Source organism: Miscanthus floridulus, chromosome 18 (assembly GCF_019320115.1).
Source record: "Miscanthus floridulus cultivar M001 chromosome 18, ASM1932011v1, whole genome shotgun sequence".
NCBI classification, from domain to species: Eukaryota; Viridiplantae; Streptophyta; class Magnoliopsida; order Poales; family Poaceae; genus Miscanthus; species Miscanthus floridulus.
Window position 1 is genome coordinate 50,037,536 of NC_089597.1, and position 18,603 is coordinate 50,056,138.

At 41.0% G+C, this 18,603-nt stretch overlaps 2 protein-coding genes across 3 annotated transcripts; one reads left to right on the forward strand and one right to left on the reverse strand.

Moving 5' to 3' along the window:
- Window positions 1-4,160: 4,160 nt before the first annotated feature.
- Window positions 4,161-7,010, forward strand: LOC136521290 (BTB/POZ and MATH domain-containing protein 1-like). The gene is made up of 2 exons (XM_066514999.1): window positions 4,161-4,307; window positions 5,419-7,010. Exon 2 carries the CDS (start codon window positions 5,560-5,562, stop codon window positions 6,649-6,651), a length of 1,092 nt encoding a protein of 363 aa, XP_066371096.1. The 5' UTR covers window positions 4,161-4,307; window positions 5,419-5,559; the 3' UTR covers window positions 6,652-7,010.
- Window positions 7,011-8,300: 1,290 nt separating this feature from the next.
- Window positions 8,301-12,804, reverse strand: LOC136521289 (MACPF domain-containing protein At1g14780-like). Of its 2 annotated transcripts, none has more exons than XM_066514997.1 (8): window positions 12,269-12,804; window positions 11,385-11,626; window positions 10,312-10,513; window positions 10,082-10,165; window positions 9,798-9,981; window positions 9,369-9,538; window positions 9,221-9,285; window positions 8,301-9,107 (listed from the first exon to the last, which is right to left on the reverse strand). In XM_066514997.1, the coding sequence occupies exons 1-8, from the start codon at window positions 12,572-12,574 to the stop codon at window positions 8,480-8,482; spliced, it is 1,881 nt and encodes a 626-aa protein (XP_066371094.1). In that variant the 5' UTR covers window positions 12,575-12,804; the 3' UTR covers window positions 8,301-8,479. The 2 variants fall into 2 exon arrangements, with proteins under 2 accessions (XP_066371094.1, XP_066371095.1); XM_066514998.1 differs by lacking the exon at window positions 12,269-12,804 and adding an exon at window positions 11,950-12,197 and having other exon boundaries at window positions 11,385-11,717.
- Window positions 12,805-18,603: the final 5,799 nt, after the last annotated feature.

Below are 18,603 nucleotides of genomic sequence, written 5' to 3' on the forward strand. Positions count from 1 at the left end.
ACACAACTAACTATAGAGAGCAAGCACATCAAGCATGACACAAGTTTAACAAGGTCACAAGTATCATAACTTGACCATCAACAAGGGCATAAGCCACACTTAGCAACACATGGAGTAAACAACCACAACTAGCATGTCTATTTCTGGACTAGAAACAACAGCTTCATGTTTGGATCATAACTAGAGTTATACAAATCCAATAGCCATGCAACAAGACATTCTGGAAAGCTTATGAAATTTTTCTACAATTCATCTTTAATCATCTTAGCATGATTCTCAAGTTAACTAAGTCAAATATACCCATTTACAGAAATAGGTCCACAATTGACAGAGAGCAGCCATTTCTGAAACACAACTTTAACACAGGCATAACTCACAAACCACAAGGCCAAATACCACCAAATTTTAACAGCAGCTAGATACATGAATTATCTACAACTTTCTTATTCTCAAATTAAGATGATTCTACAGTTAGAAGGGTCAGTTAATCCAATAATTGCATCTCTGTCCAAAACATAGACAGAAACTGACATGCCACTTTAAACAGCTATAAATGGAGTTATACATATCCAATAAATGTGGTTCTAGACTTTTTAGAAATATTAGAAAATTCTAAACAACTTTGTTGTAAACACCTCAAGCTAATTCTACTATTAAGAAGGCCCCACGGTAAGAACAAGGAAACCCTGTCTGGGTTTGGGCAGAAACAGCCACAGAGATTTAAGCAAGTATAACTCAAGATCTACTTAACCAAAAATCATGATATTTAACTTTTTGGAAATCTTAAGAAAAGTACTACAACTCATGTATTGTCATCAAGTCATGATTCATAACTTAACTGATCCAATTAATTCAAACATGCAGACCTATTCAGAATAGAAGCAAAGCAACACATGGCATTTGTTATTTTGATAACTATTAAACCATCAAACCTAAAATATTGAAATTTTTAGCAGACATCAATAATAACCTTAGTAGCACTCCACAAAAATTTCATAATTATTTGAGCACAACAACTACAGTTATAAAAAAGACAAGTAAGACTAGCATTCAAACCCTAACTGCACAAATCCATTTTTACAGCTAAAACTTTAAACTAAAACATGTCATATTATAGATCTAGTGCATAGAGAATTTCACAAAGATTCCAAAAAGTCCTCATTTATGATTTTACGATTTTTCTACTAATTACTATGAATTTTCAAAGTGGATCATTTAAATCTGCCTAAATCAAAGAAAAAGACATGTAAATCTTGCATCGGGGTGCCTGCAGAAAACATTAATTAAACTACAGCGAAGAGGTCCTCAGGAGCACTATTCAAATGAGTCAGTGGTTATGCATTTAGGCCCTCCCCTTTACTCAAATTCAAGCCCGAGGTCCTCCACGCGAACTTGAAATAGAGGACGCCGGGGAATCGGCCGGTGGCGGCCGGAGAAGGACCGGCGGTGGCGGGGGAATGGTGGGGAAGCACCAGGAGCCTCGCACGCACACGTAGGGATGCTCAGCTCGGCCCGAGGTGGTCTGTGGCGGTGCAGCCACTGCAGCAGCAGCGGCGACGGCAGCTGTCCCGACGGCCGGGCTGCTCTGGTGGTTTCCAGCTCCGCGGTGGTGCGCCGGTCGTAGAGGAGGAAGAGGCGAAGCTGTTGGTTCACGCGGTGGATCATGAGGGGGCTCGAAAGCCAGGGAACGGCGGCGACGGCGAGCTCGGCCCGCCGGCCATGGCGGACGCACTCACAGGCGCGGAGTGGAGCGAGGTAGAGCGAGGAGGAGCGAGAGAGGGAGTGTGGAGAAGCTCGAGCGCTTGGTTTGGAGAAGCAGGGGCACGGGTGCACGCGTCGGCGATGGCGGGGGCGAGCTCACACATGGCTGCCACGCTCACGGACACGCGTCGCCCATAGAGGCAATTCAACGAACAGGTGGCGTGCGCCGGAGTGTCTGACGTGGGGCACGCTTTTGGGCCAGATCTGGGCCGAATCAACTATTGGGCCAAAAACGAAGTTTGCTCTACACAGCCTGCTCTACGTTTCTTATTTAAGGTGCCTGATCATTTGAGCTCTGTAACAGTGGGTAATTAAGCCTCAATATGATAGTGTCAACATGTTGATAACGGTCACGGGAACTCGCCTTCGGAGGTCAAAACTCGGCCAATCTCAGTGTAACTTTTTGTATGCTCTTCTCCATAATATAACCTTTAACTTTTATTTTTGGACCAACTCAAGTTGCTTAGCAAAATTTGGAGAACGCGGGATGTCAATGTCGATGTCGGTGAATTCCGGACTGCAAACACTGTCGGGTTGATTTCAGCTTTTCTATTAGACTTTGAGCCTTGTTGTGATCCATTTTGAAACCGAATCATGACTTGGTATTTTAACAAAGTTTGTTATAATCAAACTTTTATTCAACTTTCATTTTTGGTCAAACCTCATATCTGGTCCAGAAGTCAACTTTATTTCTCGGTCAACACAAAGTCATTTTTGCTATAGAATCTAGGGTTTCCATTATTTTCGGATATTTTCTCCACCTTTGCTCAACACGAACCCTTCATAACTTTTGTTGTAGAGTTTAATTAGAGTCATTTGGGCAAGGTTTTAAGGTTTGGTTGACGATCGAGAATTCCATTCACTTTATAAAATAATTCAAGCAAGGACATAACTTGTCATTTCATGTGATTTCTTGATTCCAAACTTCACAAAACTTTTCCATAGATCAATATAGATGGATATTGATGTGAGACATATGAAAGAAGTACAACCAACATTATTCAAGCATACTTTTTGGAAAGGGCAACATGTAAGCAATGGTGTATGGTCCAAGTTTAAGTGATGTCTCATTTTCATATGTTTGATCTAACATCTCCATCACCACTTAACATGTCATGATTGAGCTCAACTGGTAACAAACACCTGGGGTGTTACAATATTTATAACACCGGCTGAAAAACAAACCATTATATGCCTCTGCGGGGTGATCGGACGCTCCGGTCAGTACACCCTGAACTCCAGTGGTTAAGTGTTGACCGGACGTTGGCTAGCGTCCGGTCAGCACTGACCGGACGCGTCCGGTCACGTTTTCCCCTCACTAGAACCTTACTGATGTCGACCGGACGCTGGACCCCTAGAGTTCGGTCACATGCTGAGCAGCGTCCGGTCAGTAGCCGGAACCTGATCAGCGTCCGGTCAGCATTGACCGAACGCGTCCGATCAGCATTCTCCCTCTCTAGGACCTTACTGGAGTCGACCGGACGCTGGCCCTCAGCGTCCGGTCACATGACCTCTCAGCGTCCGGTCACTTCCAGACGCTTTCACCTTGGTCAAATGAATTGACCGGACCCTGAGCCAACGTCCGGTCACACCGGAGCCAGCGTCCGGTCAGTATTTGACCCTCCATTCATTTCCAACTCTCAATCATATGTGAATAAAGTTTGCTCCATTGGATCAAAGGGCTGATTTGGAGCTGCCTAGTGTTAATTTTAACAAGTGTGCACCATACCTAACTCACTAGACTCATCTAGGTCAAGCTACCCGTTCATACCCCTTAATAGTACGGCCAAAGGAAAAACAAAGTCCTAAACTACTCTAAGTGTCTCTCCAACTCCAATCGACACTTAGAACTAGTCCATCCTTAACCTTATCGTCCATCCTTTGAAAACCGAAACGATTTCCATCGTAGGGGCATGACAACCATAATTGCCCAATCGATCTCCATTACCGTGACCTAATTTAATTGCCTCTGCAAAACACACGTTAGTCATAGTAATCACGTATTGTCATTAATCACCGAAACCCAATTAGGGGGCCTAGATGCTTTCAAACGGTTTACCCAAACGACTTCAACTCCGCCGATGGAGCTGTTTATGGAGTTGAAGAAAAAAACAACTTCACTGCTAAAGTTGAGCCGCGCCGAACGAGGCCTAAATTTGACTAAATTTACTTTGAAGATTATTTACATTTATGAAGTTAAATAAGTTTATGATTCATAATGCGTCAACTTTTGCGGCGTGGTTGTAAAAAAAAACAGTTTCTAGATCGCAAAGAGTAAAAAATGAAGAGGATGGGACAAAAACAAAAGAAACAGAAGAAAGAGCAATAGTCAATAGAGATCCGTTCTTCTCGTGCGCTAATTCCTCGCAGACTGTTTAGCCTCTGCAGTTATATGCCCCAGCCCCGGCATCCCCTGATCCCTCACTCCTTCCAGTCTTCCTCCATACTGCCTGCGGCGCCGTGGCTGAGGCCGTCGAGGTCAGCTCTGGCAGGCGAGCATCCTGCGCCGTGCGGCCATCGTGTCTCGCGGTCGTTCGCAGCCGAAGGTACATTATCCATCCTCACCAACTCTTTTGATGTCGATCCTTTGGATTGTGATGAGCCAATACTAGGAGACAGGAGTAGGAGCATTTTGGCTAAGTAGCTTTACCTGTAATACTCAACGGGGGATCTTATAGGGCGGCACGACTCCTCCTTCTGGACACAAACACAACGGGGGATCTTTCACTATTTCCGTTCCAGCGAATGCCGTATTAGGATCAAAGTGGCGCCCTGCACTTTGGCCCACCAGTTCAGTGAAATGCCACACAGTGGCAAACTGGTCGGTACAATTTAGCATCAGATGGAGAAATCTGTGCAAAGCATGCTTTGTTACAGGGTTTCCCAAACTGCCAACGCGGCCTGCGCCTGAAGCCATATGTGGCGATTCATTTTTTTATTTTTTAATTGCATAGCTTGTCATTTTTAGGATAATTGTGGAGGTAAAGATCCTTTAAGTTCATGTTTTTGATATAAAATATTTAAACTACCTGTACAAAAATGTTTTCTAACCATTTCTGCATTCCGTAGAAACTAGCAACAATGTCTTGGCCATCTAAACAGTAACATCCGGATATATCAATGTTATACATGCTACAGATTATTCATCTTTGCTTGTCTGTAACCAACCACCTCATGTGTCACGGTAAAGTTTTCTTGCCACCACATCTAGCACTGATTGTTGATAACAATGCGTTTTTTTTTTCTCTATCCTCATTTCTGAAACTTGGTCAATTATTTGGGCATCTAGACGACTTCTAATCAAAAGAATCAACTAGAAAATTTTAGATCTCATCAGAAGCCACAATTTAACGTGTAAAGTTTGTCTCCATTAAGAAAAGTTTTAAAAAAGTTAAACAAACTGTAATTCAAATTACTAATTTGCAAAACATCCCAAGTCCCATGTCCATGCCAGTTTATTTTTGCTACTGGTAGTGATGCCTTGTTGCCTATCTGTGCTGGTTCCAATGGTCCGGGGCAGAGATGAGCCAGCAGGGATGAATGTTTTGTTATACTATCATGAACTCTTCTGTTTTTGTTTATTGAAATCATTGGCATTACTACTACTTGGTTTTATTGCTTCCATATATAAAAACAGACGTTAATTTTTGTTTTCAGGTAGCACCACCACCATGTGTTGTCTTTGAGCTGACATCATCTGAAAGACTGAAATAGGCATCTCCAGCTGTTGGGAATATCTATCTGTACATTGCAAATACTCCTCGCTGAACTGCCCAAGTAATCCTCAATTTTCATTGGATGCCCACCATGCAGTTTTCGAAAGACCTCACTGAGACAGAATACAAAGTTCACCTGGTGAAGATAGATAGATATTCAACAAACAAAGAGTACCTAAGATCTGTGGCATTGTATAAATCAGAGTATATCTCCTATGGGACATTTGACGCGGCTGGATATGACTGGGAAGTCCGTTACCATCCATTTCATCCTGATTTGAGCAAAGAGTGGATAGCATTTCGGCTTGGGCTACGTAGCAAAGTGTGTGAGAATGGGGTGAAGGCGACTCTTCGATGTCAGTTAGTTGATGTGACCGGAATTCTCCCACCATTTGGAGATCAGCGTGCCACCTACAGATACACGAAGCAAGAGGAGTTAGGACCACCAATTTTGCTTCTAACACATGAGGAACTACTAAAATTGGGTTATCTAAAAAATGATTACTTGGCTGTGGAATGTGCAATCAGTGTTTGGAGAAGCCCGCAGGGAGCAGGAGCTAATGTTCACCCCAGTGCTGAATTGCCGTCCACCGATTTGCACCAACAGCTTGGTGAACTACTGCAAAGCCATAAGGGGGCTGACATCACACTATTCGTTTCAGGTGAATCTTTCATGGCACACAAGATCATACTCGCTGCTAGATCTCCCATCTTCATGGCCGAATTCTTTGGGCCGCCCATGAAAGAGAGCAGCTCGGGTGTCGTCGATATCAAGGGCATCGAACCAGCAGCCTTCAAGGCTATGCTCCATTTCACCTACACCGACACATGCCCCGAGCTCGCTCAACAGCATGGCAGCGACATTGGGCGTCAAGAGTCGATGGCCATTGCACAGCATCTTCTTTCAGCTGCCGATAGGTTTGGACTGGACAGGCTTAAGCTCATGTGTGAAGACAAGCTTTGCAGTGGCATCAACGTGGGCATGGTTGCCACGAATTTGGCTCTCGCAGAGCAGCACAGCTGCTGCAGGCTAAAGACCAGATGCATCAAATTCATTGTTGATTCTCCTGCAAATCTTGAGGCTGTTTTGGCAACCGAGGGTTACAAGCACCTCGTGGCAAACTGCCCATTTCCCATGACTGAACTTCTCAGGTCTGCCGTTGAGAAGAGGTAGGTGTTACTTATTGCTAAAGATTTGCAGAACTTCAGCAAACCTTTTCTTGGAGGCCCCTACACCTTGCCCTGACTAAGCAAACTGTGGGCACCTGAAATGCATATGTATGGTATTTCTGCTGCTAGCACTGAAGGATTTTTTCAATAATCCTGCTGTCCAAGCGAGCCAACCTCTTGGAAAATTCAAGTATCTGATATGCAACTGTTGCACTTTGCTGAATTTTCATTTGTATTGGCATATTATGTTAAATAATTCAACCGTACCAGTCAAATTTTGTGGTATTTGCTCTATCAAAATAACAAAACAATACAGCCATATCTGATGGCTGCTGAATGTTGATATAGAATGGTTTTCAGTCACATGGATGTGGTTCCAGTATGCTTCACCAGAATAATTCTGTTGTACATTTTTTTTTTGTCGATGACAAGTGATACATACATTCCATGATAACTGTTAGATGCATATTGTTTCTGTCGATGACAAGCGTGCCAACGTAACCTCTTGGAAAAATTGAAGTATCTGATATGCAACTGTTGCACTTTGCTGAATTTTCATTTGTATTGGCATATTATTTACTAAATAATTACATTTCATTGAAATTGTCACCTGCCACATTAAATATACATCACTGCAAGCTATGGAAAAGTGTGAATTTAATTTATCACAATGTATGCATGCAATGGTACATCATGAAAGGTAGTCAGACCCAACTGATGGTTTTTTATTCTATCAATCTTATTTTCTAATTAAAAGTTTTATAAATATATTTTTACCTTATTACCTTCTATATGAGGTAATAGGTGATCATAGCCATCCAGATCTAACTGAATGGACAGTCTGCAGTCAATTTAAAGTATCATAGCAAGTTAGATCCCTGTAGTGGATCTTCCACAAAGAAAACTGAATGTTCACAAATAATGGAGCAAAAGACAATGTAGAAATTCATTTCAATATCTCGACCTGCATCTACAAGCTGCCTTTTAGCTGGTACATCATACTTGATTTTATACTCCGATGCCCTATCCCGTCTACTACAATGGTTCCTCTCAAGCGAGCTGTTCATTTTTTTTTAATAAAGAGAGTCTTTTATTAAATTTTTAAGAGCAATACGTCGAGTTCATATAGAGTATTGAAACAGAACTTGCTACTTCTGCTCAGTACGAAACACATAGCCCAGTAATCGAGCTGTTATTAGGGTTTTAATGTTTTGGGATTTGTGATATAAGTTATTTAGTTTGAAAATGTGTAGAATTGCATGAAAAAAATACTTGCAAAGTCTTATAAATTTGAAGTATTTTAAGAATATATTCTACAAGAAACTAGTAGCAAAAATGTGTATGGAAGGCAGTATAAAATCAAATATGACAAGTATTTTTAGCTCAAGGGGCCTTTTGGGTCATGACAATTCCTGGGAAACAGAGACCATGGAGCAAGCTTAACTATCTAGGTAAGTTATGATTTGATACATTCACTGTTCGTCTAAACGGTCGTTTAGCCCGTTTAAACACCGTGTAAACGCTACACGGTGGTCCGCCGTTTCTGTTTAATCACTCGTTTACCCCGTTTAATTGGCCGTTTAGCCCATTTAATGGGACGTTTTGCCCGAATAATGGCTAAACGGTAGGTGACCGACTGTTTACCGTTTAGCGTTTAGGAAAACACCGGATACAATCACTAATATTACCATCACTGCGCAAGGAGTCCCCTAATTTTGGCCTTCTGCAGATCTGGTTCCTTGTTATACATTTTCTTTGAAAGGGTAAATTTTGGACAAGGGAGTCAGGTTTGATTCTACAGCTGTTTTCTCCTAGCAAAAGAAGACAGCGTGTCAAGAAACTGGAGCAAGCAGGGAGAACTTGACGTGAAGTGAGATCTTCCCCTTTTCAACATCCAGCTTGGCACCAGTGACCAGCCAGTATCCAGGACTGTCCTGTGGGCCCATGGTCACCTCAGACGTCTCAACAAACTTGAGCAGCCTCTGGGTCCCGACAGGCATGGGTGGGCCTCCGGCGAACACAGCGGAGTCAATGTGAATCCTCGCCGGGTGCTGCTGCTCCTTGTCAACGCCGGCACCTAAGGACGCTGCGAACGACTTGGACAGGAAGCTCCCTTTGCCCGACAGCCTCGCCGTGTTGTGCGCCCATTTGGACTGCACCACGGCGTGCCCCGGCAGCTGGGTGTACAAGAGCCTGAGGTGCAGGATATTGGTGGAGTCGTGGGCCTTGACGTGCAGCTGGGCGCCGGAGACGATGTAGGCTGACGGCGAGCCGGCGCTGGCCCAGCGACGGTCGTACTTCACCGGCACTGTGCAGACATGGGCAAACATTCTCCACTGGACCGGCTCATAGTATCGCTCGTCGGAGATCATCTCCGATCCGCGCCATATCGGCTGCTTGGCTGATCTTTCGTTGATGAACGTTGGGTTGTTTGACAAATGTTGCAGGTGGATGCCTAAGCTGATGATAAGATATCGGAAACGAAGGGTCCCAGGTTAGTTTTATGCAGTGTGTTCAGCCAGGATTCAGAGAAAACCATAAGAACAGGACTGGCATAAGTAAGTTCTGCTTACCGGTTATTTTTCTTGCCCTCCAGGTGTAATCTCATCCCGGTGACTGGTAATCTTGGAACAATCACCTGTTTTCCACATGGTTAATGTGAACATTTCTAATTTATGAGATTTCAGATGTTTTCGAAAGTAATGAGCAAGCATATTTTACCTCGCTTGAGCTGACATATAGCTTTGAACCTACAAGGCTGAAGTTCAAGGCCGGACTGGCACCTTGTCGGTTTGAGCAGGGACCAAGTGGTAGGTCACTGAGTACTGGAGCCCACAATCTGTGGTGCTGGAAGTCTAGGAAGTACCTCAAATCTTCTATTGGAGGTTTGTCTGTTATGGGACAGAAGCACGATGATAAACTTTTTAGTGTTTGCAACATAGCATGGATGGATAAAGAAACAAAACTAAGCACAATTAATCATTATAACAAGGCAAATAGGCAATATAGTTCTTGCTGAATTGCTCCTACTTTTGTTGAGGTATATATAGCTTATGATTCATTTCACTGATTGCGCTTTCTTCAACTTTGAAGTTTCTATGCACTTAGCCGATGGATTTGGTTTATGTGTGAGAGAAAGACCTTACTTACATCTAAGATATAGGTTGATGGCATGAGAGAGGAAGCCCACGCCAGTTACTCCCTTGAGAAGGGATGTGATAGGCACAAGCTTGAAGTTTATTGCGTCCGGCATTGTGGGCATAGTGAGCAGCCACTCTGAGTGATCGCTCGCTGCTGCATTCCCTCCCCTCTTGGAGTATATCACCGTCACACCCTGCATCAGTTCAGTCCAAATTTATTAGAAATTCCTGGCCTCTACATCTCCTATCTTCTTACTCGCTGCTGTTAATATGCCAAAATTCTGAACCAAATACCTCTTTGCAGGACACTGGAGTAATCATTCCTTGAAGCCTTTGCTGTGTCACTTTGGCATCAAATACATTGAAGGCCTCAGGGACCTGTTGCCATCCAAGTAATAGGAGTTCCAGCACATTTCAGTTCATGTTCATGATATATCATATTGTGGTGGATGGATGTTGTTGATTCCGATCCCTAATCTAAGTCTGATCTGGACATAAACGACTAACATGCATGATTTGCTAACCTTAAATTTGTGGTCCCTGTTTTTGCGGTTTGAAGGGGGCAGAGTGCATGTCCCAGTGAAGAGCTGGTCACCTAGCCTGTCCAAGTGCTCCTTGATCTCAGATGGGGACAGTGGAGACGAATTGTCCTGCTTCACATACACCACATCCTGGCCACCCAAACCCAGCCCAACAATGATGTGGGTCCCATACTTCTCGATGAAACTGCTCACAATTTTCAGAAAGAGTGAAATTAGTCTTCAATGGATTGTGCGTCCATTGGTTCAGGAAATGGAAACTGCATTCGGGCATGGAAAATCATCTGGCTTGTGTTGTTTTTGTTTAGTCAGTGCCTCAATTGTGACATGTTCAGAGAACTGGTCCAGTAGGTAATGTAAAAGCTTATCTACTTAATGTTTAGGAGAATGAATATACATTTTCTTAAATTTTGATAGAAATATACTTTCTTGTTTGCTTCTTGTTTATAGTCCTACACATTGATGTGACACCTTAGAGTTGATTCATGCTGATGTGCAGACAGGAGAGGAGATATATATACTCCAACTGTTGAGGACCTGGAAGGTTTGAACAAGTCTAAGTCCTGCAGGCAGGTAGCTTAATTTCTATGCACCCTTCAATTTGCCGGCTGCTGCTTCTTGCCTGGTCTGGTCCTTTTTTCCACTATGCATGCATACGATTTTTCACACCGCATGGCAAACGTGTGGTGGACGATTTTGCACTCTTGGAAAGGACAAAGCCATTATTACTTGGTCACAAGAAGAGGTTAAGTCAAGTCAAGCATAGCACTGCACTTGATCACCTCAATTTTTCGCAACTTCACCCCTATTAGACATGGTACATGTAGTGGTACTTGGATTTGTACTGAGTTCATATTAATTGGCCCACCCTCATTTCACTGTAACAATATGACTTTCTTACTTTTAATGCATGTTTTTTTCTGAAAAGTAATGTCAAACCCTTGAATAGGTAACCATGTCATCAGTTTCCGAAGGAAGGAAGAAATCTACGCCCAGGGTGGTAAGGAAATGAGAGAAGAAGACCGAATTGGGTGGTGCTTATGATCGCTAGTCCGTACCTTGCTATGGTTGACGGGTCCCATGCCGCCGGCACGTCACGGACGACGTGGTCGGCAAGGGCGAGCGGGCGGCAGTCGAGGCAGAGGTCGAGGAGGGAGATGAAGTAGCCGTCGAAGGCGAGGCACTTGGTGGCGGAGGCGTCCTCGGCCCAGGAGCCGCACTCCAGGTCGAAGCACGAGTTGAAGAGCCCCGACGGGATCTTCCCCGTCAGCGAATTCCGGTGGTTGAACACCTCAGACATCTGCAGCAGGTCAACATTGCAATGCTCGTCAAGACGAAGTACCCAGTCATGCTGCCCTCGTTATTTTGATCAGAAATTTACGTTTTGACGACTTTGGCCCCGTTTAGTTTCGGAAATTTTTGGCTTTTGGCTACGGTAGCACTTTCGTTTTTATTTGGTAAAAATTGTCTAATTATGAACTATTTATGCTTAAAAGATTCGTTTCACGATTTCTCGGCTAACTGTGTAATTAATTTTTTTTTCGTCTACATTTAGTACTCATGCATGTGCCGTGACGGGGAATCTTGAAAATTTTTTGTTTTTGGCTTGCATCTAAACGGGGCCTTTTTTCTAAAGAGAAATTGAATGAAAGATGGAAATAAATTACGTCAGTTTCGTGTAATAATAATAATCATGGTACCAGGTGCTGTTTTTCTACCTGACATTTTTTTCCTCCAGAATGAAAGAAACTTGACAGCAGAAAGAAGAAATAATGACATGTCATTTTCCACACTTGAGCAAATTTTTTAGTTCATGAATACGCAACATTGATTGAAATTTGACTCATTTGGCACCATCTTTCCCAATTTATTACCAAAAAAAGTTTATCTTCAAATATTCTTAAAAAAACAAAATGAAGGTGCTATCAGATCAACAACAAACCTTGTTGAACTCGAGCACGTCGGACTTGAACCTGATCCGGTCGCCCTTGCCGCACTTGACGTCGGCGGGCACATCGGCGACGACTCCGAAGCCCGGCACGACGACCTTCTCCGCCGCCGCCGCCTTCTCGCCGGTCCTCAGGACCAGGCAGCCCCCCGCATCCTTGCAGTGCTTCAGCCTCAGGTCGCCCGTCATGTCGACGCCCCTGCCGAGGCACCTCACCGCCTTCTCCACGGCCGCCGCCGCCGCCGCACCATCGCCTCCAGCCATCCTCCCCCACCCCGTCACCTCTCTGCTCCTAGCCATGTCTTGTTCCGATGATGTGGTTTGTGGTGCAAGAATCCTATTCTATACTAGCCAGGACGGAGCAGTTGCTCAAGATGTCAAACAATCAGGCAAGGTTGGTGATTGGAGTTTGAAACTTGTGGTAGCTGCGAATGAGTAATGAAGAATGAAATTTCCACTTTGGGGGGGTTGGTTTATATAGGGATCAGAAAAGGAGAGGAGAAGGGAGAGGTGATGACAGTGGGAACTGAAACAGGGTTAGCCTAGGTTGACTGCGATTTTATTTTCTTGTCGCATTCTTGAATGGAACCAAAACCAGTTTTTTTTGTCATTATTTTTTTGCGGACCAAGATTTACCCCTTCTTGATGGGCACCGCCAAAGGGCAAAGGCATGGGTATGTCGTTTTGGACAGCTTCAACCACTAGTTTATTCGTCAGGACACACAGGTGTCGACTGCAATCTTGTGGTACTGAAAAATGCTACATATTTCAAATTATTTTGATACCATCAGAAAAGTCACCATTCCACAATATAATTAGCTACATCGTAAAATAAAGCAAAATGGGTTCTCTAGAATTGGATTGAATCATATCATATTGTTTTGGTAGCCACGAAATAAGAGTGGCTCATCTAGCTGGGTTCCTCGACTTTATACGAGTGCTCTTATTTTGATGTGCCCATCAAAAGCGAGGCATATACAGCGCCTTCATCAATTTTGAGGTCTGTCTGGAAGTGCTCATAGGGTAGGGTGTGTATGCATTTGTTGGTAGAGATGAGTGTGCATGCATATATGAGTATCTGCATATGTACTGTGATTAAAAAAAATTGCTTGAATAACCTATTCTTGGTATGTTTAGAAGTAGAAACTACAATTCCAATTAATACAGCGAAAGCCCATAATACCTAAGTAAAATTCCTAGCCTGAAAATACCCATAATACCTAAGTAAAATTCCTAGCCTGAAAAATAAAGGGACCAATTCTGTTCTTTTACTTACTTGTTGCCCTCCTCCCTCCCCACCCCCACACACACCCCACCACTTTCCTCCGAAGCAGTGACAACATAGCAAGGTGGAGGGAGCACTATTGAGCATGCATGTTCAAAAATACCGGAAATGTATTCCAATTTAGAGACTTAAACGGGTTGTAATGGTTAAAATCAACCTTACTTACCCCTTCTTGGGGGTGCAAAGGTTTGACCTCCTATCCTTGTTCCATTCACATCGAAATTTATTTTCTATCAAAGTATCAAGAACCATATCATAGATTATTTTTGAGGGCTCGTATCATAGATCATTGGTGAGAGTATAAGATGTTGCAGATCCAATATCAAATTATTTGTTTCCTCAAAATAATATCAAATTATGATTTACTAATCCATTCTCTAGTCGGTTTCTCAATCTAAAGGGTATTTGTTTGGATCCATCTCACTAAGTTATCTACTAAAAAACAGTTAGGTCGATCAAAATAGACCTAGTTAATAATAGGATTGCTAATTGTTAGCTAGGAATCTAGCTAACAACTATCTCACTAGCTGTCCAACCCAACTAATACTAGCTAATAAATAAAAACACTTTTGCCCTCCCACGTACCTTTATTTGATACTCTACCAAAAGTAGCTCTAGAAGATGAAAGAAATCATGGATAACCATCCAATTTTTAGCTCCTAGATAGGTATTAGCCATGAACTACTACATCCATCCTATAAAAGAGTACACCATCTATCCCAAATTATAAGTCATTCTAGCTTTCTTGAGAGTCAAATCATCTTATCAAATTTATATAATAAAATAATAATATTTATGATATCAAATAAGTATCATTAGATTCTTCATTAATTATATTTTCATAGTATACCTATTTGATGTTGTACATCCTTGTAATTCTCTTTATAATTTTGGTCAAACTTAAGATGCTTTGATTCTCCAAGAATATTGAAATGACTTATAATTTGAGATGGATGGAGTATTAATTTAGTTTTGTCCAAGCTAAACAATCTTAGTTTTGACTATATTTATATTAAAAATATCAATATATGTAATATCAAATGAATATTATATATTTACCGTGTAATTTATTTTTCTATAGTAGATCTATTTAGTGTCATTAATATTTATACTTTTTTATAAATTTAGCTAAGTATAAGAAACTTTGACTTTAAAAAAAATAGTATTAGCCAGCTCACTAGTTGCTTGTGGATTCAAATCATAATTTTTATTCCAGTCGCCTCCTGTTGGCCTGACTAACTGCCAGCGATCAACGTCCTTGAAGCTTCCCGATTCACGTTCCCTACCCAAAATTTTCAAACGGTTTTGGTGTCAAAGCACACAACCGTACATGAATGCACGTACGTCCCTGTTCATGAAACCTTGGCTGAAAATGGCTAGCGAGAACCTAGAAGGCTAGCACAGATCCGAGACAAATAAGCCATATAAAGCCAACTCTCTTGTGGAAATCACTACCAGGAACGGAAATTTCTCTATTGGTGAAATACTGCGAAATACCGATAGGAAAATTGTTTTTGCAATATTTCTTTCGGGTTACCGATAGGGATGCACCGACAGAATATAAGTGACAGGGATTAAAATTTTGCCTACATTTTGTCAACAGGGAAACTCCTAGCTGATAGGTCTGTTATTTTATCCTTGTCGAACGATGACGATAGGAAAAAAAATACATTTTCATCTTCAAGGAAATTATTCTCTACATCTGCCAATATGGACTGTCCATTAAATTTTGTATCGACAGGGTATTTCGGTTTCCTTTAGTGAAACCATAATTTCTTGTTTATTACAAGTGGAATTGTAATTCGTGCATGTGGTAGAGTACCCTAGTCTACATCAATATGTCTTCTGCACAGTCCTTTTTTTTTATAGATTATAGAGATCTAAAATCCATGGGTTTAGAAAAATAATACTCCCTTCATCCCAAATTAAATGAACTTACAGAATTATCCTAAGTCAAACTATTTTAAGTTTGATCAAATTTATAGAAAAGAGCAACAATAGATCAAATTAGTATCACTAGATAAATCATGAACTATATTTTATATGTATTTATTTGGTCAAACTTATAACAATTTGACGTAGGATGGTTCTAAGAATTGACTTAATTATTTTGCGACGTAGGAAGTATGTGTAGAAATATGACCGTGTCATGGTGTTGAGTTATAGGACATTCCATTATGTACATCACCACAGTTGGTTAACATTTTTTCCCTGCTTGAATTTTCCAGAGGTATTTGTTTGACTTGAAATTGAAGACAATTCTTCCTTTGTATACTTATCATGCGGTTTTAACATTGTCTAATAATTATCTCTGTACTTCTAGTATACATCAACGCTGAGAAAACATGGTAAACTCTAATGAAAATTCTAGCATGTGAGTTTCAACATAAATCATATATGTCTGTCGTGTCATCACCGACATGTGAAATAGGTGCCCTCATAATTTGCTTGATTAGTCAAGTTCAACCAAATAGGTTCAATTTATCCACATCATATTGAGGTCTATCACCACAACTACAGATTGATTGTAAAGGCGGTTGTAGAAACTGCCTCTACTCAAGGTCTATCACCCTACTAAAAATTGATTTTTAGTTGAAGAGACTGTACATGATGTCTAAGAGAGGATGAATTAGGTCACTTAAAGGCTAAGACAAAAAAATCAAAGTTCTAACACCAAAGAGTTTTGCACCCTAGATTCTAATCCTATCAACTAAGCTAGCAAGCTAGACTAAGAAGCTAAAGTACACACTGAGGAATGCAATAAGTAAATGTGGAAATGTAAATAAGCTAGAGAATGTACTCAATGTCTATCCTTTCAAGTCTCCTTTTCCTGTGACCTTCAATCTATTTTATTTTATACCGCGTTTGGTTGTTATTTTGCATCACCTAAAATGGCATACCTCGCTACAGTTAGATAATTCTGGATGGAGCAAAGGTACAGTCTGCATTTTGGAAGAAATAAATATGTCATTTTGGTTTTATAGTTAGGAGATGATACTTGTGCATGGCTACTAAATAGTAAAGAAAACCTGCTAGGAAATAACTACGGTTCAGCAATCCAGAACTTGAAATATAAAATAGATAGGCCACCACCGTTGCAATACGATGTGTCCTATAATGGGCAGTCTGCATGCCATACAATTCATTTATTTTTATTTTGTGTTATTTTTCTTAATAGCAAAACAAGGGTATCCGAGACATGACTTTAGTATGCCCTTATGCGAGGTATCCGAGACATGACTTTAGTATGCCCTTATGCGATTTCCCAAATCATACGATTGGTTTTGCATTGTGATGTGTTGAGCTGTAATGACCAATTCTTGCGCAGGGAAACCATCTTTTGGTTGTTTTAATTTGCATATATTTCAGTTCTAATTTTGCACATATGCAAATGTTGTTGTAGCGTTAGCATAGAATTCTTGGTGGACATTTTGAAGAGTAGATATTATCCGTGGAGAACTCCAAGATTTACTTAAGCAATTCATAAGTTAATTGTAGGATCCGAGACATGACTTTATTATGCCTTGTTATGCTTGAGTGTTTTTTGGATTATATACATAGTTATATACAATTGCGTGAGACTTAAATTATGAAAAAATATCGTTGTTTGGTTGTTTTCACGTGCATCCTCGAAATGAAGCCCTGACATTAGCACCGGCACTATACTAGTTATGCTAATTGAAATATGCATGATAACAGATGAAAACCTTACCTTGCTCTTACTATTTTCTGTTGTCCCCCTTTATGTTGTCATTATGGATATAAGTCGGTATTCCATAATCAATTTCTCCCTTTGAAACCATTGATTTGGTTCACACCTTCTCCCCTTTGGAGTCAAAACACTGAAGACGAAGACATTAGTAGCACAACGAATGATCAATTATTATGATCCTTTGGGTGTGGATGGAATTGGATCAAAATACTTGACACTCACATTACATAGACTAAGCTCCTCCTTATGGATGCATATACATATGATCTCCAACTTGTTATGGTACGGAACCCAACTCTTTGATATGATATGAAACCCCAAATATTGGGCATCCCGCAACATTGCCACCCCCCCACCCCCCACCCCCAAAAAAAAAACCACCACCACCACCGTGCCCAAAGGCCATTTTCATCATGATGAAATGTGTGTTGGAAAGACAAGACATCCACGATGACATTTTTGGTTAATTGTCCTTTTTAGCTAGTCCTCCATTCAAGTTTTAAGTCGTTCTTAGCTTCATCTTAAGTTAAACTTCTCTAGATTTTACATTCATTAGATACACCATATGATATATTTTGATTGTGCAGTTATTATTCGATATTGTAGATGTTAATATATTTTTCAGTCAGAATTAGACTAGTTCGACTTAGGACAAAGCTAAAATGAATTACATTTGAAACGAATGGAATATATATGTATTGAGGATTCTCTCTTATAAGTGATGACCAGATTCAAACCTTACTAATCATGACCGGCAAGAGCAAAACTCGACCTCAAAATGGTTGTAATTCCAATTGACAAATTTACTTTGAGAGAATTCCTTGCGAGCCATTAAAAAAAGATCACAATCCCATGTGAGCCACTGGAAAAGTTCAGCGGACTTCAGCGCCACTGCTTCAACTTTTTTTTTTGCCCTCCATATCACTGCCGTCAGATTGGGCTCTAACGGTGTCAAACTGCAGGTGTGAAAAGTCGAAAATACCCTTAAGTCTAAATATGTCATTAATTTTTTTTAGCATTTTAACGACTTCAAATGAAAAAAAAATTCAAAACTAGAAAGTTATAGATCTCGTCGAGATCTATAATTTTCATATAAAAATTATCTTTTTTTAATACCGCAAAAAGGATTATCTTCTGGAGACTTTTCCAGGTCGCAAGGACATCTTGGTTTTAGTTTTGTATGCACTTGAGATTTGTGTGTTTACATGGTTCAAATTCAAAATTTCAATAAAAATCTTTTAAATTAAATGTTGGAGCGGTAAAAAAGATTTGTAGCTGCAGAAAGGACCATTTGCTTCTTGTTTCGGTTCTTTTCAAGTTTGGAGACGCATA